The sequence below is a fragment of the Setaria viridis genome, chromosome 4 (assembly GCF_005286985.2).
Source record: "Setaria viridis chromosome 4, Setaria_viridis_v4.0, whole genome shotgun sequence".
Taxonomy (NCBI): Eukaryota; Viridiplantae; Streptophyta; class Magnoliopsida; order Poales; family Poaceae; genus Setaria; species Setaria viridis.
In genome coordinates, this window is record NC_048266.2 from 25,683,837 (window position 1) to 25,710,253 (window position 26,417).

The 26,417-nt window shown below is 41.1% G+C and overlaps 3 protein-coding genes and 1 long non-coding RNA gene across 5 annotated transcripts; all 4 read right to left on the reverse strand.

Moving 5' to 3' along the window:
* Window positions 1-346: 346 nt before the first annotated feature.
* LOC117851766 (uncharacterized) lies at window positions 347-1,730 on the reverse strand. The gene is made up of 2 exons (XR_004639644.2): window positions 1,201-1,730; window positions 347-613 (listed from the first exon to the last, which is right to left on the reverse strand). It is a non-coding gene; the product is annotated as an uncharacterized lncRNA (long non-coding RNA).
* Window positions 1,731-4,758: 3,028 nt separating this feature from the next.
* Window positions 4,759-5,502, reverse strand: LOC117851761 (uncharacterized). The gene has a single exon (XM_034733660.2). The coding sequence runs from the start codon at window positions 5,394-5,396 to the stop codon at window positions 5,094-5,096; it is 303 nt and encodes a 100-aa protein (XP_034589551.1). The 5' UTR covers window positions 5,397-5,502; the 3' UTR covers window positions 4,759-5,093.
* Window positions 5,503-12,444: 6,942 nt separating this feature from the next.
* Window positions 12,445-13,392, reverse strand: LOC117853873 (uncharacterized). Its single transcript, XM_034736153.2, has one exon. The coding sequence runs from the start codon at window positions 13,015-13,017 to the stop codon at window positions 12,718-12,720; it is 300 nt and encodes a 99-aa protein (XP_034592044.1). The 5' UTR covers window positions 13,018-13,392; the 3' UTR covers window positions 12,445-12,717.
* A 2,647-nt stretch (window positions 13,393-16,039) lies between these two features.
* On the reverse strand, window positions 16,040-20,550 carry LOC117853872 (CMP-sialic acid transporter 1). 2 transcript variants are annotated; one of them, XM_034736151.2, is made up of 8 exons: window positions 20,365-20,550; window positions 19,690-19,773; window positions 19,325-19,539; window positions 18,521-18,599; window positions 17,771-17,940; window positions 17,437-17,623; window positions 16,623-16,700; window positions 16,040-16,540 (listed from the first exon to the last, which is right to left on the reverse strand). In XM_034736151.2, exons 1-8 carry the CDS (start codon window positions 20,413-20,415, stop codon window positions 16,436-16,438), a joined length of 969 nt encoding a protein of 322 aa, XP_034592042.1. In that variant the 5' UTR covers window positions 20,416-20,550; the 3' UTR covers window positions 16,040-16,435. The 2 variants fall into 2 exon arrangements, with proteins under 2 accessions (XP_034592042.1, XP_034592043.1); XM_034736152.2 differs by lacking the exon at window positions 20,365-20,550 and adding an exon at window positions 20,219-20,352.
* Between the last annotated feature and the right edge of the window lie 5,867 nt (window positions 20,551-26,417).

Consider the following 26,417-nt stretch of genomic DNA (forward strand, 5'->3'; position numbering starts at 1 on the left):
GCGGTTTCTTACTTTCCCTGTCGGTTTGCCACTCTCAGGGAAATGTCGTCCGTCAGGTTATAAATTTTTCCCTTGTCGAAGAATACCCGACAGGGAATAATCCAGGTACCGACAGGAAAAGAATTATCCTGTCGGGGTACAACTTACAGAAAATTTGTGTTTTCCTGTTGTTTTTCTTTACCGACAGAGAAATACGTGAACCTTGCCAGTCTGATTCCGACAGGGTAATTATTCATTGGCCGACAGGATAATTTATTTCAAGCAACAGTAGCTTAAATTAGAATTGAATCATTCATAGAATAGTCCTGCTAACTGGATCATACAAATAGCTTAATTATAAGGCATAGATCATACAAATAGCTTAATTATAAGGCATCAGACCTTGACCATTACATCCACATACAATAGATGAGATGTCTAAATGTTTGGCTTCAACACAATTGTTACATGCCTTACCAAAAGCAAGTGTATCTCTTACCAACCTAGTAAGTGTATGCAAAGGCACAACACCTGAAAAAATAAAACTACCTACTGTCAGTTGCTGGTTCCCATTGCAATTATGTTTGCATCATCAAGATCATTGCCGCCGTGGCCATCTACTGCATCATCGTCACTAAAGTAAAGAAAGATGTTACAGTGGCGGTTACAACAAAAGTAAAGTCTATTAACATCAGGTGCATGTCATGCCAATTTTGCACATCTAGTAGGAAATAACGAAAACATGTGGAGAATTCTCACTTCACCAGAAAAAGTATAGCCAGAGACCAAAGCATACAATCAGTTTAAGTAGTATCTTATTTCACTTAGGCTAAAAAGTACAAGGCATTGTAAGGTAAAAGACTATTTAATCAGTCCTAGAGTACTACAGCAAGGTCCGAATCACATACATGCAGGGCAATAAACTCCATTGTCACCAAACAGTATAATGATTGCACATGATAGAGAAGTGACTACTATAATTGAACCTGCAAATAAAAATCTTGCTAACACCTAAATTTGGGTCAAATTTGACGAAAAGAGATGTGATGTAGCACTATATAAGATAGTCTTATACTGAAGAGATACATTCCAGAGGTGGAACAGATACATTCCGCGTTCAGAAATAGCAAAAGCATAAATCAATTTGAGAATGGGATACAGAAAGCATGAAGATACACTGAAAATGTATAGCCTCTTCACAATTAAGAAGAGGCTATCTACCTTAGCTGAATGCGATAAGTACTATATGTTCTGTGTAGCAATCATGAAGCCTGAGAACTGGTAATTGCCTCCCTGTCAAGAAAATTCAGGTATGAAGAGTCAACTAGATTTAAGTTAGCATATTAAAGTCTAAGCAGAATAGCAGATTCAAGTCAGCGGCCACGGGGAGGGCCGGATCCGCGGCGGCTTGCGGGAGGGGCGGTCGGCGGCAGCTTTGGGGGAGAGGCGCGGGCTAGGACTGGCACGATGTGGATGGGAGGCGGCTGTGGTAGGGAGGGAGGTGGATAAGGTTAGGGCTCAGGGTTAGAAGAACAGGGGCGTGCTGGGAACCGTCCGATCGAGATCGGACGTACAACATCGGCGACACTAAAGAGGCTGGAAGAGAGTTTGGGTTGTTTTTGCGAAGTGGGCCGAGGCGCCAGCCCAATACTGTTTGATGTTTTCTCTTTTCTTTTTCAATCCAATAAATAGGGATAATACATTTAAATTCTCATAAATGTATATTATTGTTTTAAATGTATTAAAATTATTTCAGTGAACAAATACACGAAATAGATGTTTTGTTAAATTTTCATGCAAAAAATAAAAGTTAGCTACAGATCATCTTAAATCTTGCTGGAGAGCATAGAGTTTGACTATAAACATGTTCTGAATACGAAATAAAGCCTAAACTTGTGGATATTTTATTTTCATGATCAAACATACTAAACCAATAGCATATTAAATTAGCTATTGAGCACCTTGAATTTTACTAGAGTGTAGAGAGTTGAGTGTAACTATATGCTCTTAAATCGACATCAAATGACATAACCTCAATTTTATTTTCTTGATAAAACTATTTTGTGATATTATTATGATGTGGTTTGGTCCCTAGCCAAATTTCATAATTTTGTAAGAAATTTAAGAATATTAGATTCTAGGAACTATCAAACGACAAAGAAAACTTAGAGCATCTTAGTATAAAAAATTAATTTCCCTGTGGGTTGTGTCAAGTTCCCTTGTGTTTAAGCTAACCCACAGGGAAATGAGCAATTTCCCTGTGCGTTTTTTCTTTTCCTTGTGGGTTTGATTACACACGGGGAAATGAGTAATTTGCCTGTGGGTTTGGTTATTTCCCTGTGCGTTTTTTGATACCGACAAGGAAATGCAAATTTCCCTGTGCGTGTCTGAAAAAATGACCCACAGGGGAATGGGGCACACACATGGAAATTCCAGTTTCTGATCAGACATACAGCATGGGACAAAATATCAAACCAAATTAGTGACAATTAATTATTAAGTTGAATATCTTACAAGCTTTGACAAAACAAGACCACAAATTTGTGCAATAATTCGGCTACAATCATAAATCTCGAGAGCTTTCCTGCAGTATCCGGTGGATGGCCCAGTAGAACCAAATAATTGATTGTTCCTCACAATAATGATATTTTGAAGGCAATAGTAATAGATGAAAACTGCACTGAACTCTGAAAGCAACCAGAGAATTGGCCCGGACCATCTATATCTGATGAAATAATTCTAATAATAAGTTCCAGAACCGACGCGAACAACCTGCAGCAATGATACAATAAATTCTGACAACCCTGTGCTTCATCCCGCCGGCGACCTCAGGGCATTGCATCGCCGGCATCACTGTCGGATATGGGCTGAGCACTTGAACTTAGGACCACGTCACCATCCACTGAATGTGATGTACTGATGCACGAGTACATGATTGATCAGGGATGTGGAAACAAGGAGCAACACAACTGACTGATCAGGAGTAACTAGTTGGAGTTGGATATCCGATACGTAACGGTAGCTGCAGACAGCTGCTCAAGTTTTTGGATCTTGGGACAGTGATTGGTGTGGAAGACTGTGGAATTACCTGGCTGGAAAGAAACTATGCCATGTTGAGAGTGCATAGAATTTCATGGCAAGCCATTGATTGGACCGTAGCTTATGGTGGTTGGACAGCAAGGTTGAGATCTGTCCATTAGATGTTTGTGGACGAGTACTTGTGGACGATTTGAAAGAGGCATCGAGGTTTCCAAAGTGAATATTTCACTGATTGGAACTGGCTGTTGTGTTATTAAGCGTGTTTCAGAACCAATTTCATGGGAATTCACAATAATTTTGAAGGAAATAATGCTCCTACTAGAGTAATGTACAAATTTATTGTTCTAGAGAAGACCTTAAAAGAATTGTTACAATGTGCTGGACAAAACGTTTTTCCCCTGACACTGCGTGGCATGTTGGGCAAAACATTTAGGAACACTTTCACAAGAAAATATCAGGGTTACCTAACTCCACACTATGTCCTCTACAGAGTAAAGTAACCTTAGTTGAACACCCTTATTTATACCAACAAAAGATCCTTGGAATGATGCTTTTGCAACTTTATAAAGATCCATGTCTTGGCAATGAACTTTTCAAGATCCTTCTTTTTCTGAAAAGGGACCTTTTCAAGATCCATAGGAGTGGATGCCTGTGTTTCCAAACATGAAGTCCAACCCTGTTCCGCACCTACTGACTCATCGCAGGTGATGGAATGGTTAGAATATTAAGAATCGAGTCATGGAGAGAGGCAGAGATCGAATATTGTTCCAAGAGGTGAGTGAATACCGGCAGATCAGATCTCTGGCTGCATCTTTGTTCCTTAGCTATGCTACGGAGGAAGTCCTGTATATGCCCTCGGACACAAGGCAGCTGTTGCCATGCTGTGACTTAGTAAAGACCTTAGGGCTCATATATTGCCTTGTGCAACATACCAGAAGTTTTTAAAAAAAATATTAAACAAAAAAATGGGGCACTTAGATGGGTTGATTGTTGCTTTATTTTCATACACGAAATGTGAACTCCAAGATATTCTGTAAGATTTCTAACTGAGTGATTGCTATATGGTCACTAGGTGTCTCTAGAGCTGAGTTGATCATTCAGAAGAAGAAAAGTTTACAGCAAAAAGCTAGCTTCTAGATCAGATGTGAACATCTGATGTTTCCATAAGCAAAAGCAAACAAAGGAGCATAATTCGTTTAATTTGCACTGAAATTTGCAGCATCGATAACCATTGGTGTTAAGTGGATATCTAGTATACTCTTGTTAGTGCGATAATTCTGGCATGAGTCATGAAAGCAGGGAAATATTTTGCTTTTCCTTCAGTAATGACTATTTGAGTAATCAAACGCCCACAACATCATTTGCACAAACAAGTTCTCATAACATCACTGAGCACCCACCAGGAAGATACAACTTTAGGTCGGTTGTCGCACTAGCTTCTTAACATCAACTTTTAACAACGTTATTCACTTTCCTGCAAAGTGAAGAGGGATCGTTAAAGAATAAAATCAATCAGCATTCTGATTATTCTATGCGCTTTCTGATGTGAAATATATCATCACAGAGTCAAGAGAGTTAATTAGTTCAGCTGTTCTGGTTTGAGTCACGTTTGTTTCTCGGAATCTATCACATAGGAGAGAAATACAAAAATTGATCATTCGGGCATTCAGCTGCAGTTTTGACAACAAAAAAAAAACGTGACGCAGAGCAGTTCTCAAATAAGAACTGGCACCATCCATATACTTACTGATTCATATATTGAATTATCGATAGATGCACACATGTATCAATTGCAGCACAGCATGCATATACGATCCTGGTTACATGAGCGGATGATTGTGCAAAACAGAACAGGAATGCTAGATTGCTGCCGGTACGTAGAACAAGAACTATACTTGGCATATCAGCAAGACAGCAACACCGCGCATAATTCTTTTCTGATATGAGTGTTCTCGCCAGGGATAGAAGCTAGAATTCAGGTCGCCAGAGGCACCACTGCGGATAACTAAGCTCCGGCCTCCTGCTACTGAAAATTTCTTGGTCTCTTGTCAATCCCGGATTGGTAATTCAGCGCTTCAGTACTGGTCGGGCCAGAGGAAGGAGCCCATGGCGAACTTTCTCTTGCTGTCGAGGTCTCCGGCGACGGGGAGGCCGTACTCGCGGAGCAGGCAGTCGACGCGCCACTCCGGCATGGTCTCGTAGTCGGCCTTCTTGTACCGCGGGTAGTGCAGTGGCATCTGGAAGGCGTAGCTGCTGCAGTTCTTCTGGCCTGCAGCTTGCTGCTGATCGGTGGCAGCAACCGCGCTGTTCTTCGTGCCAACGCCGGCCGCCTTCGCCATGCTCATGCTACTGATGGTGGTTGGGCCTAGGGAACCCATGCTTTCTGTGTGTGAGAGCTCACGCGCGTGCAGGCGTGTGCGTGAGTGAGAGGGAGAGGAGATGTCTGTGTGTTTGTTGTGCTGTTATCGCTGAAAGAGGGCTCAAGTATGTGGAGGCTTTTATAGGGGAAGGGAAGGAATGCTGTGGACGATGCTAGAACCTTATAGTGAAGCTAGTGGCTGAGAGAATTTTGCTGAACCAGTCACTGATTTCAAGTTGGCATTCATGTTGATCCACATTTGCTCTTGCAACTGCAATCATGTATCTACTCTTGCCATTCTATGAATGATTTAAACCGATTGAATTAATCGGCCAATGGTTATTGAATTATTTGCTCTGGACTCGTTTGGTTATTGACATGTGGATATGCCACTGTTCCGATATTATGCTCTATGATAGTTTGAGGATTGAACGATGACTCGGCTCTAGTTGAGAGCCTTCCAATCCCACTACGGCTCATATGCGGGTGTTGGCATATCATGTTAATACATGCATCCATACAAGGTTTTTTTTAGAAAAAGAAAATTAAGGTAGGAGCACTGCCATGTTATTTAAGAGAGGATAGGAAGTCCATTATTAATCCATAAAGGACAAAGCCACGAGACGTCTTCTCTCTGCTTTTGCACTGAGTTTTCTTAATGCTCATGATAGTTTGATCAATATATGCATATTTCAATTTTCTCATAATCAATGATATATAATTATAGGTCGTTTTGACTTTATTAGATTTATGAACTTTATTATGCACTTAGATAGACCATATGTCTAGATATATAATTATATCTATGCATCTGGAAAAGCTAAAACGACCTATAATTTGAAACGGAGGGAGTAATAGTTAACAACAAGAGTGGTTTTCATAATTTAATTGTTGCGCCTATTAATTAGAAACGAACTTTTTTTCACACTCTTTACATTTCCATTACAAGAATAACAGATTGATGGGCTCTAATAGTCCACATAAGACAAGTAGCTGGGCAACCATAAAACCACAGGCTTCCAAAATTAATGAGTGAATGCCCTGAAGTGACATGCGCCTTCTTGAGAAGGAAAATCGACATATTAGATGATAGGGATGGCAGCAGAGAGTGCTATAATAACAATTATATCACAACATGCATACTCATAAAACATTCACGTCAAGTTGTCAATAGTGATGATGGATAGAAACCTGCTCCCTACACAGAAGGTCACCTCTTGAGAGCTACTAGGGCCCTAGGTGTGAGGGTGCTTAACTTACTTGAAGTTGGGTTTATGGAATAGCAGTGTGTTTATAGTTATTTTCTTTCATAATTAAGAGCAGTCACACACACCATTTATGCAATCACAAAAGGTGAGTGGTGTTCAACTTGTTGGATGGTAGATTTAGGTAAAATGATTTATAAAAAAATTGCGGCTGTTCTTGCCCTGATAATTTTCTCCATTACAGTTAAAAAGCTCTTGATTTTTCTAAAAAAAATCGAATTTGAGTTAAGCTCTCGCTAAGTTTTCAATTCCACATAATTTTCTCAATTTTAGTTACGTGCTCTTTATTTCTCAGATTAAAAGTTGTCCAAATTTGTGTTAAAATGCTCTCAGTAAGTTTTCACTTCCAAAATTAAATTGATGGGTTTTAGTATGCATTAAAACTACCTGTCCAATTTAGCTAAAAGATCCCAAAAAGATTTTTAGTTCAATCGGAAGAGGAGAGACATTAGAAACGGGATGTACTTCTGGCAACAATATGGTAGGTGTAGGTGATTTAAAATTTTTATATAATACTATTGGTGGCTTCCTTACAAATTTAAAGAGAGAGGGTGAATCATAGAGGCACTAAAGCGACATGCAGCATCGTGGCAAGGAATTGGATCGATATGATAGGGATACCAATAGAGGCATCTACAGCCATTTCATCATGCCAGTACTCACGAAACTTTCATGCCAAAATATGGCAACAATATTGGTACCTGTTTGGAGTTTATCTCTTGAGAAGTACGAAGGCCCCAATTTTTGAGAGTGCTTAATTAGCTTACAAAGCCTGAGTGGGTCTTAGCTTCCAGAAAAATCAAGAAGCATGAGGAACTGCACACATCATTTTGGCGTGGTTTCATTCATAACTTGGAGTCTAAAAACAAGATTAGAGACTTCTATCTCTATTTTCATGACTTTAAAGTTACAAATAATGTTGTTACTCAAAATGAGAAAAAGGAAACAGATATGCCTAGTACCTAAAGCCCTATAACCAGAGGCAGAGCTTGAACTTGCTATTCAATCAAGGTCCCGTTTGGATGCTTGGAATTGAATTCCATTCTAATAATCATAATTTAGACATAAATTAATTAAACTAATATAGTTGTACGTGGAATATATTTGTATATTATTGTTGGCTATATGGGAGAGATACTTATGTGCTGCACTTCTGCTATAGGGAAGCGAGTTGAAGAGCGTGCTATAAGTTGCATATTAGAAATATAGCACGAGGATCTATAGAATCAATTTCCATCTCCCACCCCCATGAATTTAAGATAGTATCTAAACTTTGAAAAGTTGAGTAATAACTACTCCATTAAGTAGATTCCAATTCCTTTAAAACGAAGGAATCCAAACGGAACCCGATAGAAATTAAGCTGTTCGTTTGATATCGCTGCTGTAGCAGCAGCAGCTGAGTGTGCGAACTGAGGCTAGACTGTGGGACCTGTTACCCTGCACAAGCAGCTGCAGCTGCTTGTGCAGCCCAGCCCAAGAAAAGTCAGAGCAGTCCAAGCCTCCAAGGGACATCAAATCCTTTCTTTTTTACTTTACTCCCAATAGTCATCTTGATTCTTGAATGTTACCTCAGAGCATAAAACAATTGCTATGGGGTTGAGGGGAACGATGAATTCAAATATAGGACGATAAACCTCTCTATCCATTAATTAGGAGACTCTCCGTCTCCTAAAAAATTTTCCTCAAAACTATGTATTGGGGATTCTACTAAAAAATTTCTTTTCCCAAAATCATACCATTCCACAGCAGATCCCCAATAATAAATTCCCCAAGCGTGTGGGCCCTCCCCAAAGCCAAGAGCTGGCCGGGCCTCAGTCTCCCTTTGTCTCCCTTCCTTTTCTTTCTTCGTGCTTCTTCCTGCGGACACAGACCGAACCGAGCTCGATCCAGATAACTTCCCCGGCCAAATCCAAGCACCTCCGACCATCCCCTTCAAATCGCTACCATCCACACCTTCCTCACCTCCCAAGCTCCACCCTCCACTACTCCTAGGCGCCGGGCATGGCCCCTTCGGTCGAGGATTGAGGTTCCCCGACCCACCACTGCCAATGCCACCCGAAGCTCCGCCTCGCCGGTGAACTCCACCCTCCGGCCATCTCCTTCCCCAAGCGACCATCAAAATGGAATCCTGGTGAGACGCTAGTGCCCACGCCCTCACTCCCTCCTCTCTCCGTCCGCCGCTGTGGTTGCTGGAATCGGCACGCCGCCAGTTCGTCGTGCCACTGCTGGCAAGATAAATCGTGGGAAACTAATGGCGCGCAGGAAAGGATGAGCGTGCGAGGGACGATTGGGGAAGCGCTAGCTCGCGAAAATATGCGGGAGAACGGAGGCTGGATGTGGACTACCATATTTTTTTGGTGACGATGGGGGTGTTGTTGGAGCGTGGGATTTCTACTTTTTCTCCCTAAATCTGATTTTCGTGTTGTTTTAAGGGAGCTCTTGGAGTTACTCTAAGTCCATGAAAAAGTTTTAAAAGTGGATCGTGACCTTTATTTCTCATGTAAAATAGTGTCAGTTGCTACAAAACTTTATTATTATAAAAATTCACTTAAATGCGCATATACTAATGCAACTTCTGGTACGGTGAACATGTATATTATTTTATTAATCATCGCTAAAAATTGTAAAGTTTGACCTTTTCAAGTAAATGCACACCTTACATAGGGAGTACTACATACTTACCTGCACTGGTTCCTTCCGGTTTTTATGCGCCCTGTGGCATATTGATTTATGGATTCACAGCTGTCCTCTCTTCTCCGAGATGGTCGCAGTCGCAGATAAGGCATTACAAAAGTTCAATTTGTCAAATTAGCCAAGTTGTTTAACCTCGAATGTTGCTCAAATTGGCCAAGGTGGTAACCAGAAGTAAGCAGTACTGGTAGCCAGCTGTAAGACCACTGAAGCAGGTCAAAGCGCAGTAGATCAGACTTCAGAGGCACAAGACGAGTTATGGACATGTGAATTTTGTGCAGGATGCTAGAATAAAGATAGTGGCTGAGAGAATGTTTAGGGGGACATCGATCTTAAATTGCAAGTTGGAATGCTTCTTAATACCCAATACCCATCATTAGCTCTTAAATGATCTTGCAATACAGTAATTAAGGATCAGCCACTTGTCCTCTGGAGATGTGAACCAGAACTCTATTAACTCGTCAAAGATTATATGCCAGTGGTATGGATATTCTCCTCCGCGAATATGTTTCAATTGACTGATATGGCATATCTAAGCATATTTCAGTGATTTGCTTAATTTGATGGTTGTGCGCAACTGCCCATCAGTAATGACATATTTCACTTCAAGATCGGAATTACACCATTTATATCCTTAGGCAACTCCCTGATGTGCCTATTGAAATATGAGGAAACTAGCTAGGCAAGAAGCAATGCCATGGTCGTATGGAACACAAATGTCTCTACATTACAAAACAAAGCAACTCCTTGCTTATATAAAAAAGTTGGTTGAATGGTTGACCTAAAGAGACATGATCCATCTTGAGAAGGAAGCTTGATACTGCTAGATGATAGAATAGCTAGCTGTAGACAACTGTATGTCAAGGCGTTGTTAACAGTGATGGATATCTGTTCCCTATACTCCTTCAATTTCAAATGTACATCGTTTTGGATTTTCTAGATATATAATTTTTTCTATGTATCTAGATATAATATATATCTAGATGCATGTCAAAATCTATGAACCTAGAAAAGCTAAAACAATCTACAACTTGAAACGGAAGGAGTCCTAAAACTGATTTTATGAGAGGTGGAAGCTGTAGTTCCGTCAACTTTTACTTTTCCAGGTTCAATATACATGGTGCTACTGAATTAACAAATTTTAATTTCGCCTTCCATCTCTTTTCTGTTATATTGTTCAAAACAAGAAGATTATAAATATCCTTGGACACTATTTAAGCATCATTGTGTCTATGCATGGTTAGACTAAATTCAACCAAAGATGATCAAATTTAAATCTTGTAACGTATGCGCACCTTTATAAAACAGATGAATTAGTAAACATAAGCAAGATGAAAAGCCACACATCATTTTGAAGCGGAGGGCCTGTTTGGCAGAGCTCCATGTAGCTCCAGATCCTCAAAAACAGCTCCGCTCCCGATTTTTCCAGCCAAACGGTTTTAGCTCCAGCAACTCCACCGCAGAGCTGCTCCACGAAAATGGTGGATCTATCCCCAAATCCATGGATTTGGTGGAGCACCTCAGGGGGTGCTCCACGAAATCAAATTTGGTGGAGTTGGAGAGAATTACCCACCACTGCCACTCATTAGTGGAAAATGACCGGTTCGTTCTATTTCTTTTTCTCCTTCTCCGTGCGACACACTAGAGTCCTTCCTCTTCCGTCGTTGTCCACCCCTGCCCGCCGGAGCGCCGCCCGCCCCTACCCGCCGGAGCGCCGCCCGCCCCTACCCGCCGGAGCCCCACTCGCCTCTGCTCGCCCCGCTCGCCACCCTCGCTCCGCCCGCCAAAGCCCCGCCCGCCCCTGTTCGCGCCTGCCCGCCCCTGCCACTGGAGCCCCGCCCGCCCCTGCCATTGGAGGCCACCCTGCCGGAGCCCCGCACGCCCCTACCGTCGGAGCCCCGCCCGCCTCTGCCACCGAAGCCCGCCTCTGCCGCCGGAGCCCCGCCCGCCCCTACCATTGGAGGCCGCCCTGCCGGAGCCCCGCGCGCCCCTACTGCCGGAGCCCCACGCGCCCCTACCGCCCGAGCCCTGCCCGTCTCTGCCGCCAGAGCCCCGTCCGCCCCTGCTCGCCCTTGCCGATGGAGCGCAGGAGAGCAGCGGGTCCGCAGGCGCGGCAACGCTCGGCAGGGAAGGCAGCGGAGGCGTGGAGAGGCCACACTCGCCGTGAAGAAGACGTTTTTTTTCTTTTTTTAATTCTGATGCATGGGTCCAAATTGCTAGTGAGACAAAGATAAGAGTGGAGCTGTACCAAACGATTTTTGAGATTTCAGATCCACGGTGGAGCAGCTCTATGGTGGAGCTAGGTGGATCTATGGATCTGGAGCTGTTTTTTCAGAGTTGGAGCTCTGCCAAACATACCCTAAATTTTCAAACTGAAGCTGAAACAACCCAACAGAATGTGTGAAAAATACATGATGGGATTTTCGAAGTCGGAAATTGCGCACGCACAACTGATACAGTTTATTACGGTGTTCTTAGATTAGATGCTACAAAGATATATATCTAAGGTTCTCTGAGTGTTTTCTTGTATTACTATGGGTATCGGTTATGGTTTAGTATCTGCTAGGAGATCTCAGTCATTAAGCCAGTCCAACTATAGCAACCACAAATCCTGCTACAGCCGCTTCAGTTACTAGATGACGTATGCCAGGGCATCTACAAGATGGATTTGCGTCACGACACCTTCCTGATGCTTCTAGAGACTTCCACACGGGATAGAGGTCTGTCTTCGTCGAGAGCTCGAGTCTGTGGGTGCTGCTGGACGAGAGGCGTTCGTTGATTTGCAAAACCATGGCCGGTTTCAATCTAGACTTCGCCCCAGCTACGTCCATGTCTCTGCCCCAACCCTGGTAACGTGCTGAATGCCTGGATCACAGGTTCCCGGAAGAAAACCCGGCCACTAGTTACCGGCAAACCGTCAGAACTTGCAAGTTTGAAACCCTGCTTCTTTCTCTCAATCCAAGTGTAACAACACTGAAACAGATCAGAGTTTTACAACTGCAATCGTTCAGAATTCAGAGACGCAAAGCGTGCATAGAACACCTCAACTCTTCTTTGAAACCTCAAAAATGGAAAAGGCAAAATTAACAAAAAGGCATAACACACGATCTCTGATAAAATAAACACATCTTATTCCATAGCCATACAGGGCGCAAGAAACACGCATTCACCGCCTCTGTGTCATATTACACGCAGATGATTAAGTTAAGATGACCCTCTTTCTAAATAGTGAGTGTGACGAGATACATAATCAGGTTGCTACTGCTATGTAGTATACTATGTGGTATTACTGAAGCTGCGTGCAGATAGATGCAGCCTCGTCCTCTGAATATACGGTGGCAGGGTGAAATCACGCCCGGGCGGCGGTGAGCTTCCTTCTCCAGTTCAGTACTCGTCGGGCCAGAGGAAGGCGCCCATGGCGAAGCGGCGCTTGCTGTCGAGGTCGCCGTCGGCGGGGAGGCCGTACTCGCGGAGCAGGCAGTCAACGCGCCACTCCGGCATCGCCTCGTAGTCCGCCTTCTTGTACCGCGGGTAGTGCAGCGGCATCCGGAAGCCGCAGACGCCGCTGCCGAACACGCCGCACCTGCCGCCGCCCTCGTTCCTCTCCTGCTCCGGCGGCTGGCCGCCGACGCCGCCGTTGGGCTTGGCCATGCTCACGGTCACGGTAGGGCCCAAGGATCCCATGGCGCGCAGGGACTCTGGAGAGACAGCAAGAAGCTGCTGTTGATGTTGCTTGGCTGGCTCGAGTGATCTTGCGAAGGGGATGATCAGCCGTAGAGGCCTTTTTATAGAGGGGGAATGGGAGAGGAATACCAGCAGCGTGGATAGTGGTAGGGGTTGTTCACTGCGATTGTGTTATGAAGTTTATGGGAGACTCTTGTACTAGGCGGTTACAGCGTTTCATCATCGACATCACGTTGATACAATGGTCGTGGAGCACTTGCTCACGTAAGAAATGGCGTTTCATCGTTCAGCCTCGCTTCGCACGTATTCGTCAAAAGATACCTTGATGTCAATTTTATCATAATCACAGCTTTGCTTCGGGAGATGCTGTGCCTGTGTTTTTAAGGACTTCATTTAACTCCCCAATTCATGCAACAGGATCTTATTACTAGACTCATCCAAAAGATTAGAGTTCTTCTCAGTTCCAGAAAAAAAACATTTCAAGTAGAGTATTCTGGGCGCTGATTTCTCCTCTTGCAAGGAATTTATTTACTCCGTGACTGATGCAACAGAATCTCATACTAGAATGAACCATAAGATTAGAGATCTTCTCTCTGCCGAGAAACATTTCAAGGAGAGTATCTTGGGGATTGTGGTTAGGATGGGGTTGCATGAGTTCGGCGTGCATTGCAGGCAGGCTTGCGTCGCAAGCGTTTCTGTTCCAAGGGATGTGACGTGCTGTGGTGAGCACTGAGCACTGGGCCGGCAAGGCGCTGATACTATGGGCGACACGAAACAGGGGCAGGGGCACACCCCTTGTGCACAAACGGCAACCTCCTTTCGGCAAATCTGTTTCCCCTCTCCACCTCATTTCGATTTTGTTGTCTAGCCGAAACTGACATTCCTCGAAGAAATGGAGAAGGGGAAAACAAGAAGGGAATAGCATCATACTAACTTCGAGAAAGAAACTCAGATTGGCGCATCAAAACAAGCTGCGTATCCTTTTCGCGCAACAAAGAAAATGGTGAGCCTTTGCCTTTTCCCTCTTCTCAACAAGCGGAAGGAGGGTCACGGTGAGAAGAAACCAGTGAAGAGGGGAACCGCACCGAATCAGAGCCTGTTATACCAGATCGATCTGGCTCAACTCATCGATCAGTCGCCATTGATGGTTACCGTTTCCTTTGTGCATCTCAGTTGCTGTCTTTATCTGATGTTCCTTGATTGCTTTAACGAGCATTGTTGGAAACTTACAACTGCCAACCTTCACCGGTATTTTGCAGAAAAAGAATAGATTGCGTTTCAAGCTTTGTTTCCAGCATCAGTTATTGTGCACAGGGAAAACAAGAAACGTCTCCACAGGCACGCTCTAGATGAAGAGCTCCTTTGCTAAAAACTATCAAAGCGCACCAAAAAGGAATACCTGAAGGCAATGCTGCCTTTACAAGCCACCTTGCCCACCTCCTTTTCCTCCCATTAACTCAAAAAAAGGAAAGTCTTGAATTTGGGGGAAACCATGTAAACTCTATAACAGCCTATGCATTAAGAGATTACTAGGGGAATCCACCACAGAGAACAGATTTACAGTGTGGTCGAATCGAACCATAAAGTTCTCAAATTCTCGGTGAAAAATAACTCCCATCCAGGCCATACGGCTGAAATGGAACTGACCTCAGAAAGAAAAGGCACTCCCCATATATTCACCGGCCAACTTTATTATGTCAAGTGTTTATGTTCTCAAAAGATTCTCTAATGTTATTAAGCTTTCATAGAAGTAAGCCACTGGAAAGGCCACTACATATCCTTCCATTGTAACTCATAAGACTAAAATAAAAATATATCATATACATAACTAGGTTGAAGACAACTTAGTCTGAAATTTACGTATCTGGGGTGGGCAGTCAAGTCATCCCTGGACCAATCCTAGCGAAATTTAAGCAAGGTCCATAGTTCACATGGTCACATAGCTTCTCCTTTATAGCCTAGAGTGTCTAGGGCCAGCTCACCTGGAACCTAAAAGTTTTCTTGAGGAAGAGGGAAGAATCTCAGGACTCAATGCTGCCGATCAAAAAAGATACAGCACAGTGCCGATCTTTCTAAAGGCGGCGAGTAGCTGAGTACTAGCAAGTAGGCATACATGCAGAGAATTCAGTACAGATGACCAAAACCCAAGCAGGTACTGCTATACCAATGAAAAGCTATACTTAGTTATACAGCCTAATATGCAGCAATAGAATCACAGAGAAGGCACACCATTCAATGAATTCTTGAAAGGGCTTGAACCAACAAAAACAAGAGGGTAGTGGGCAGCCAACAAAGGTAGCATCAATTTTCACGCACAGTTATACAAACTTGCATTGGTACATCAATAACCATCTGGCAGCTGCCTGAGATATTGCAACAAGCACCATGCACTCGCTTGGTTGTGAGATTGAGGCTCAACCACAGCAAGAAATACAATTTTCGGCTATACATTGCATTTTTCTAAGTACACATTTTAAGAGGAGATTTTTCATGTTTCAAGAAGGAAATTTTGTTCACGCATCAAGGCATGTATCTTATAATGCAAATGGTATGGTCAAGGTGCAGGCTGAAGACTCAAACATTTGTACAATAAAACTGTTTATAATCATAAGTATATACAGAAGCAACCTAATTTAACAATGATGTGACTTTTGTGAATTGAATGGATTTACACTGTGATACCTTCTTGTAGATTAAAGAGTGAACAGCTACTGGCATAAAAACAACAATTTATAGCAACTGATGATAAAAAATCAGGATGATGAATGCTAGAAACACTATCTAGTCAGATATACTACTACATAACACGATGACAGACACTTGATCACAACTGATGAGGACAGCATTATTTGATTTGAATTAAATGCCATTACCAAAATACAAATCAACCTTGAAAGACATGTATGAGGATGTACTCAATGAAGTCCAGTTTGAATCTTTCCTTAAAAGATAACTACATGATAGAATGCAGGGAAAAATGACTGTTGTAATATGGAGAGAATAATACACTTTTTTGCAAGGATGACATAACTCATTGCACTCACCAGTTTTGTATCTATACGGCATCATTAATGTGAATTTTGGATACAACGTGGATGAACAGTTATGCAATATTAGAAGAATATTTGCTTTGATTTCCTTTCCCTAAGGCAAAACCATACCAATTAGCCTCCCATCTTTTACCTGTATAAAAGTAGGAAAGCTGGTACGGAAGTTTTTATCCATTGGTGTTACATGCTCACTATTAATTCACCTTTTTCTGAAGCATGAAACTAACGACAGCGGTTGAGATTGCAGCCATGAATTTTTCCACATAGATTAATCAAACAGATCTTGGCCCCAGATAATCAACTAACTGCTCCTTCAATCAACAGTGTTCTACCCTCTGATCAATAGGTTAGCTAACAGTGACATGAGCCTACTTTGATGTAACAGGGAATGTTTGTGGCAATTCAACAAGCATGTGGACAGGCATAAAATACATCTGCAGGGAAATTATGCAGATGATAATGCCTAAGAAAAGCTGCATAAAAAGGGGTTAAAGCAGGTGTTAGTACAAAACAATAACTAACAAGAACCCAGAAGTAGATTTACAATAAAAGCACCTGAACTGTGGCTTTCACACTGAAAAGATATATAGATAAAACCATTGTCAAAAGCATGGCCATTGAAGTTGAGTACACCTGTCAAAACAGAGTTCCATGACACAACCTTTCAGCTTCAGGTGCAGACAAAACGATGTATAAACTTAAAATGAACAAACAACTTTTGTCAAGCAACCTATTAATAAGATAAAATGAGTTCGACAAAATCAAATGTTCCAAACCAACTCACAAAAAGGTTCATGGAAAGAAATTTTCAATAAAGCAAAATTCCTGTATCAACCACTATGAATTGCTACCTAAATCCTCCTTTTCTGACACAGGACATACTGAATTACTGATGGTTCCATTTACATGCCTTCTTAGGCATAGTATGCAATAAAAGAGCCAGAGCAGTCAGTAAGACATTGTTTAAACAAATGCCAACACAGCGAATTGACATAGTCATACAGAGAAAAATACAGTTTCACTTTACAGCATTAGGAACAAACATTAAGTTCAAACTTTTTAGCTGCACTGATAAGGAGGGTCATTTTGCAGTTGCTATGCTTGTATTGAAGCAGCAGAGGCAACACAATCATAAAAATCATGTATTTTGTTTGGGAAATAATATTAAGGCTAATATATATTCTGCTATCCCTTATCCTACTGTTGTTTCTGTCATAATTAATCTGCACTTCAAGACACAATAATACTGTGTTTGCAATCTAGATGACAAAAGGCAGTTAACAAAATACAAAACATTCTCAAAAAGCGGTTCAACCAAAAAAACTATCATAATCTGCTTCAATGGAAAACAGAACCCAAGTGACGTCACCTTAACTATATTGTCTGAATACTTCATCAACCATGATACCAGCAGACCGGTGGACCCTAAATTGAACACAACCATCCATGTTGTGATAGAATAGCCATTAAATAGGCGCTGCCACCAGGGACCCAACTCAAATCCAGCTTTGAAGTCACCATAAATTAGCCATCCCATGTTGAATATAACTCCAAACCTGAAAGCTTATAGGATGAATATTTAGTAGAGATGCTGTTCAAGAACACTGGGGAATTCAAGAAGTATGCACAGATGCACAGTGGGTTCTTGGTTGGTGGAATTAGGAATTACAGACAGTGGACAAGTGTAAGATATAGATACCTACGTATACAATTGTACATTTTGCCAGTACAAACTATCATTGTTCTTCTTCATCAAATACTCCGTGTAGACACCAGCTAGTGCTGAAAGACAAGCAGAAAGTATCCCAAGCATGTAACCCTGCAATGGTGCTGAGAAAAGCGAATCGCATGGTGCATCTCCACATCCTTTCACCTGCAAGAGACAGTAAGTTTAAACTCAGTCCAAGTTTAGTAACTAAACTCAACTACAACTAGGCTACATAGCATAGTTAATCCATGTATTTTTAGTTCAAACGAAAATAGCAAATAACACCAACAAAATCAATTTGTTCTGTTAGTTTATTGATTTCATGTATAAAAAAGAATACCTCTAGTTAACTAACCAGACCTTAATAAACTTCCCAAAGCTTTCAGTTTATCTAGCAATTATGTGATAGGTTGTGACATTGGTACAATTCTGAAATTAGATTACTGCACATACCAAAGAAAATTACATATATATTCAGTGTCAACAAAACTCACAAAAACCTGACAGCCAGACGATTACGTGCTCACTTTTTTCGACAATGTGCATGAGCACGTATTTTATTAAGAGGAAAGGGTTTAGAAGCAGCCACACCACTGCATCAAGGCAAACTTGTGTAGTTGATTAACTCATCAGTTATCAGAGTGAAACACTACTTAACAAGTTTAAGTAGGGTCATTGTTAAATACATCTTAAGTAAAATAAGAACTCTGCGAGAAAAAATAGAGATATTTTCATAATAACAAACCTGGCTAGTAGTTGTACCAACGGCTAGCAAAACAATCGCCATCCATTGTAGATTTGACAACTTCCTTTTGAGGACAAGCCTGGTAGATTTACAGACAAAAGCAATAGTACTAGTCAATTAAAGGAAGAATAAGCACCAATGACACAGAATACACTTTGATGCATGTAGATTCCACATATTGCTGGCAACAAATCTAAAGTCTAAAATGCGTTTGGAGAAACAAACATAAGCTTGTGGAAATAGGAGTAAGCACAACTCTGGAAGCTAAACAACAAAGTGCACAAACATCATGTGAAAAATCTTATTATGAGATGTACACCAAGAAAAAGGTGTAAGCATTTTAGAATCACTGCTTAGACAGTGTAACAAACAGAGAACAGTTTATCATTTATTGCCTGAAAATACTTAACATTAAGATGAATGTTCAAGAAGATTGGATTATGGGAAGGATTACCCACATACAGTGAAACTCAATAAATTATCACAATTATCGCATCTTTAGAAAGTTAAGGGCTTAAACGTTGTTTAAATTACAGGATGTATTAAGATGATAGTTAGCAGTACGAGTGCCAAGTAAAATAACTGATTAAGGCTAGAACACAGACAAAATAAATTCCTGCCACTTCAATTATTCTGAATCATCTGACTATTTTCAAAGTCACAAATGCACATCAAATTCTCAAACAGACTGCTTCGAAGATTGGGTCCAGAGCACACTAGGAAATAAAACATGGATTCTATTGTGCAAATGGTGTTAAGAAGCATAACAGAATGGACACTTTAGTGAAGAGACAAGTTGCACACCTAAACAAAATTCCAGTTGTGACGATTTTCATGTTTCCCATTATCTGATAGGTAGATGGATCAACATAGGTCAAGGTTGCAAACTGGACATTGTTGTGGATGAGGTATATTACTGAAGGAACAAGATATAGTCGGACACTCCTCCACTCCTTTGTCATCCTTGGTGGAGATGAAGATTGGCATTCCTTCCAAAGGAAGAAACTTGATACAGACAACTGCGTTGAGGACAGGGTAATGTTAGCACAGAGATTCAATTTCAAAAAATTGTCAAGTGCATGTTTTCACCATTTATAATTGACAGATATAAGGGTACCAAACACCTTAAGTACGACAGCTTAAGAATGAAGAGAATTGCAGCTTCGTACCTTGAAAAGTTCTGCTAGGAAGGGAATGGTTGCATAGTCGTACTTATATTTGCCATTGCTCTGGGAGAGAGTAGTCAATATACCCTGCACACAGTCAGGAAAGGGTAATGTACTAATGTTAACACAGGAGATCGACAAATTAAGAAACCAAGTCAAACAACAACACATGTGCAACATTCCAGGGCTATTTAACTATGACTTAAATTCTGCCTCCCATACTCAGACCCAAGATTGTTCAATGACCATGATTATTCACTTCAAATAAAGATTTTTCACTCACGAACTCACAGCCAGATCATTTCCCATTCCACAATTCCACCAAATGGACCCCATGTACCTCACAGCAATACAACATAAGTAACAAATACCAAGCTTCCAGACAACCAGTTTCGCCCAGGACCATGTCTTTCTACCAATGGAATCCCAGGAGTGCATGGTTTTCTCCAATATGGTCATTGCGACAAGCCCCCAACAATGAGGAATAAAATTGCAGGCTGAGGACACCTACGCCATCCATTCCACCGCTCACCTCGAGAGGATACCCCCAAAGCACCCAGCAACCGAATCGTGCAACCAATCCTCGACTGTCGACAGATCTGGACCGCTTTGTTTAGTTCCGTCGGCAGAGAAACAGGAAGAGGAAACGGGGAAAACAGAGATGGTCTAGGGGATTGCCTGGGAGCTGGTGAGGACGGTGAGGAGCGCGGCCACCAAGTACCACTGCATCGTCGTTTCCTTCGACGCCGCGGCGCTGTCCGGGTCTGTACGGAGACGAGATTGGAGGCGGGCGGCAGCCGGCGGCGCACCACTACCGACTAGCAGTGGCAGAGCACGATGAACTTACCTTTTCATTTTACCCCCCGGTACGTTCCGATATTTCTCTATTGTCCAGAAACTGTGCCGGGCCGCTGTGTTTAGTTCCGTAGTGTTGCGGCCCAAGAAATCTCCGACCCGAACACAACAACAAAGCCCATGGATATACACAACAACAAAGTCCTCTGCCCAATACACATCTGCAGCCCACAACCCCGTCTCAACTTGACGAGGCCCAGACGACTTGCTGCACCGACTCCGCCCGCTGACGCGAGCCCGGGAGCTCGCCGACGCGTGTTTGGTTGTGCTTTAATTTTTGAAGAAGCTGCTGTGAGATGAAAATAATTGTAGGAAAAGTAGAAGATCATTTGGTTAGAGCAGCTGTGAAACTGTAGGCTGTATAACTGTAATGCATCTAAAGGTCTGAAGGTCTGTTTATATGCAAATTGTTCGTAATAAAATAATATGTTCACTAATTCGCATGTAAATAACTATTTATATTTTTCATCCGTCAAAGTGACTGGTCCACGTAAATAGAACAATATCCATCAAACAGTCTCGTGCCACTTGTATGTTGTACTAATTTTGCCATTTCAACTCTGAAAACAGTGTTAAGTAGCCAACTTTAGCTCAAAGTTTAGAAAAATTCTAAAAATAGTGTTGATTATAACATGCAAAATGGAATGTATAACATGAGGTTAATAAATTTCAGCAAGATAAATAAAGGTTGATTTGAATATTTAAATTAAAGTCTCAAATATTGAAGTTTGCACTGCAAACTCTGACGGTTAAACTGATGGACAAGTTCTACCGGTTCAGTAAGGGCTCTTGTTTTGCACTAAAGTTCAGAAATCTTTATCTCCAAATCCTTTGATCGTTGGAACAAAAGTGCTATCTATCACTTGTAGCTGATCGTATAAGCAACAATTTTGGTTAAAGGCTCAGGATGAATTGATGGATGGTTTGGTCGAATTTCATCACAGAACAGGTCAGTTTTCCAACCAAATCTCATGGCGTTGGTCGACTCCGGCAGCTTCATATTTGTGAGCGTGGCGAATCCGTCGCTGTCGCCGGTGCAGTTGAGCTCGGTCCGGCGCCTACAGCCACCGGAGCAGTCCCGGAGCGCGCACTCGGCCTAACCTTCCTCCTGCTACTGGCTGTCGGGTGCCTCCTCTTCTGCCCACTAACGACGCCGCGCGCCTCCCGCTCTCCCTCGCGCCCAACGCCGCCGACGCACTCCTCAAGCTCAAGTCCGGGATCGACGGCGGTGGCACGCTTAGTAGCAGGTACCCTGGTACGAGCCCCTGCAGCGGCAATGACTCCAAATGGGCTGGCGTCATGTGCGAGAAGGGCACCGTGCATGACCTGCACCTCGAGGAGACGAGCCTCTCCGGCGCCGCAGCAGCAGAGCTCGACGAGGCGGCCACCAAGCTGCACAAGATCTACAAGGGCCATCTCACGCGTCGGAGCCTCGCCAACAGCACCATTATCACCGAAGCCCACGCCCAGTGGCGGCGCGACGGTCGGGCTCGCTGGCTTCTCTCACGCGCGACAAAAAACGACGAAGGAAAAGAAAAAACGAAGCGGTATGTTCATAACAAGTAGGTGGATAATTTTTTACCTAAAAACACTTAAAAGCACGGGGGAAGGTGCTTTTGGTTTTGTACTAGAGCAAAAGCAGCTTTTGGGCAAAAGTATCTATAACTTTTAGACCTTTTGGTTAGCTTTTGGCTTTCGCAAAAACAAAAATAGATTGAAAAGCCCAACAAAAAGCACTCTTAAATCAACAACACGTCATCTCGCCGTGTTGTTCCCCCACGACCCAAGGGTCGGATTGGTTGGTTGCATCCCACCACGTCTAGGGCCATGTTTAGTTCACTCCAAAATCCCAACTTTAGCACTATGCAAAAAGAAGATTCTCCATCACATCAAACTTGCGGTACATGCATGGAGTACTGAATGTAGACAAAATCAAAAACTAATTGCACAGTTTTGTTGTACTTTGCGAGACGAATCTTTTGAGCCTAATTAGTCAATATTTGGACAATAATTCACAAATACAAACGAAACGCTACAGTGTTGCTACAGGAATTTTGATTGCCCAAAGTTAGGCAACTAAACAAGGCCTAGGCTCGTCAGATGCAACCTACCTAGGATTGGATGCCCGCACCAGCTTTTGAACAGACTCGATGCAACATGTGCCTCCGAGCCAGGCTCGCGGGATGCAAAAGTTTTCAGCGTTTCCACGGAGCCAAGCTCGCGCGATGCGTGAGGAGCACGTGGATGAGCGTGCTGTGAGAGAAAAAATAGACTGGCTGAGCATGGAACGGACAACCAATCATTATTTCTGAGTAGCCTGGCTGATGCAGACCAAACAAATGGATGCCGCATCCAGCGAGCCTGGCCGGCGGGAGCGTGTATTCGTGGTGCGAGCGAGACTGAGCTCGTCAGATAACCAATCACGCCCCAAATCACCCGCCGGGAATATACATCGGGTACGCGATGATTGTGCGGTCATCACCTTCAGGGCGCTTGCTGCTGCCGTGCGCACTGGGCCGCAATGGACCGTTACCAAGGTAAGGTGAGCTGACCTGCAGCGCTGCGGTTTTCCTTTTTATTGTTTTATTAATTCTTCCTTTCCTTTTTTTTCAGCCGTGCCTACATACATAAATATATGTTAAGTGATTCAATGCTACAAGAATACTGATTGGATGCGCACGCCACCAGCCACCTCTTCCTTTTCCTTTAACTTGATCCTCACATGTAAACTGAAGTTTGCCTTTTTTTCTCATTTCTTTCTTTTCTACTTTCTTTTTTCTTTTCTTTACGATTCTCTCCTTTTGTTTTTTTCAAGTATATAGTAACAATTAAAAAAGTAAAGTTGATGATGTTGTTTTATTAGTATATATGCCATGTAAAAATCACGAGTCACTTACTCATATGTATGAATATGTGCAAGACAAACATTACAAATCACTAGTGTTCTATGAATTGGTGAACTTATTTGTGGTGTTATCATGTAAATATGGTACTATTTTGCCTCCGGTTGTAACATTTGTATTGAGTTGAATGATTGAAGTGGTTATGTGTGTCGGTGTTCCCGATTTGAATTACCGATTCCCGACCGTTATCGACTTGTTCCCGATCGAAATGTATCATTTCCGACATCCCATAATTCCGATTTCGCTTTCTCGATCAGCCTTCCTGATCCCGTTCCTGCATGAAAAATATAGTAACGAAAGTGATTAGTGGATTTTCCCAACCGTTCCAGACCGCTTTCATCCCTAAAAAACAATGTTGCAAGGAGGATTCAAACTCAACACCTGCTACTTCAGAGTGACTTGAAACACCACTACACCACTTCATGAGTTGTGCTCAATATGATTTAGGAAACTATTTAAATACTTCAACCCTGTTATGTCAATAATACTAACTCTTTTTTATATTTTTATTTTCCCCTCTATTCCTCTTATGCTAATTATTCTTTTTTATTTTTCATTTTTCTATATTTTTCCTTTCTCTTTCCCCTTAAATTTTCTTTTTATTTATTGTTTTCATTTTAGTAATACTAACTTTGTTTTTTATTCTATTTTTTCTTTATTTTATTTTTATATTATATTTCTATTTCGATTTTGCTTTCTTTCTTTCTTTTTATCTTTTTATTTTTCCTTTTCTATATTATATATTCATAAGAATAATTTTTCCTTGATGTGGCTTGTTTGTTACATATATACATCTATTTATTTAATTGTTAAGCGACTCAATCGTGAACGAAAACACATTTGTTCGCGATATTGAATATTTTATTCATATATACAATCATTTGTTTTAGAAGTTCAATACTTTTGTTGAACGGGTATACTTTTCTTTTTCTTATTCTTTGTATAACAACTTGTTGGCTATGATAAATATTTTTGTTTGCCTTTGCCTATCATGATATGAACTGGTCAAACATATAGATTCGTGTGTTAAATTATTTGTTCGCTTTATAGATTGAACTAGTCAACCATGCAGACTCGTGGATTATAATATTGTTATATGTCTATAATGCATTTGTTTCAAGCGTACAATTTTTATTCAGTGAGTTTACATAATTTGTTTTATGTGTATAAATACTTATTGTGCGAGTTCCTACAATTTGTTCAAGGTATATAGACCTTTTGTTCCGTTAGTTCATATAATTTATTCTAGATGTATTTATTTTTGTTCTGTGAGTTCATTTAATTTGTTCTATGAGTATAATTTTTTTTTCTTCAATTTGTATAATTTGTTCCAGATATATGTATCTGGAAAAAAATCTTCCAACTTGATGCTCGTATTCTACTATTTTATCTTACACTATCAAATTTTCAATCTTTTGTTTGAGTATATTATTATTTCACGTCTCTTTTATTTGCATCGTACCATTATCCTATTGTTCAGTATTTATTCATTATTTATAATCACTTATTTATTGTGTTGTTTTGTCTGTTCGCATTAGACAATTATTTGTTCTAGTTATTCAAGTATTTGTTCGCTGTAATTAAAATTAATTTTAAAATTTTTTATCCAAACATAGTCAAGTGTGATCTTATTTTGAAGATGTTGTCAAAAGAAATATAGTGGTGTAATCGAAATCCAATTCTGATGCTTGGTTTATGATTTTTTGATTTTTTTTAATTTTCACAATTGCATGCATGTGGGTATATCCGTTTTTGTTCTGCGAGTTTGTAGAATTTGTTCCACGTGTACGTGTCTCGCAGAAAATATGCAACCTTAATTACAAAATATGAATAAAAAAATCTATCAAAATATAGTCAAGAGGGATCTTGTTGTAAAGATTTTATTGGAAGAAACCCAATCGTGTAATCCAAATTTAATTTTAATGCTAGGTGTAAGATTTATAGCTTTTTTAGTTCCAAACGATTTGTTTGTGGAATGACATTATTAATTTTATCTCTTCTTACATGCAAGCATAAGCTCAATGATAATCGCTCAAGAAACAATTTTGTTAGGCTGAAAATGACCCATGAATCCTTGCGCGTGGTGCATGCACCAGCTCATAGATGCATCCGCCATCGCCTCAAGAGAGTTTGATCTCTTACGCAACGATTTGTTCGTGATTTAATTATTTTTGTTTGCACTGTACAATTATTTGTTCATCATGTTTAATTATTTGTTCGCAGAAAATAATTATTTATTCGTGATGTTCAATTTATCCACAGTAGCCAAAATTAATTATTTAATATTAAAAATAGTTTTTTAAAAAAATTCTCAAAACACAGTGAAGTGTGGTCTTGTTGTAACAAACGTAATGGTGTAATCAAATTTAGTGCATGTGAGTTACAATATCATTTTGTCCTTTTTGCATGCACCCATACGGTATTCTTTCTCTTTCTCTATGCATGCACTAGAAGGGTATTTGGATTCATGGACTACTTTTTAGTTCGGGTCACATTGAATATTTGAATACTGATTAACGTGAACTAATTGTAAAACTAATTGCATAAATCATGGCTAATTCGCAAGACGAATCTATTAAGCTTAATTCATCCATGATTAGTACAAATTTACTGTAGCGACATATAGTCAAATTATAAACTAATTAGATTTAATAGATTCATCTCGTGAAATAGCCTTCATTTATGTAATTGGTTTTGCAATTAACCTATATTTAATACTCTTAATTAATATCTAAATATTTGATGTGACATGACTAAATTTTAGTCCCGTGTAAAGCGCTACACTTTGGGAAGCAAGGAACCATTCTGATATAGTGTAGAGAAAATAAACTGTGCTAAAATAGTCTAATTAATTAATTAGGCTGACACATCACGAATGATTTCTACTGCAGCACGCGCTGCTCGAGGTGATTGGTTGCCGATCTGTCGTCGCGACATATAGGTCGCATTTGGTTGCCTTTGCTTATTTTTAGC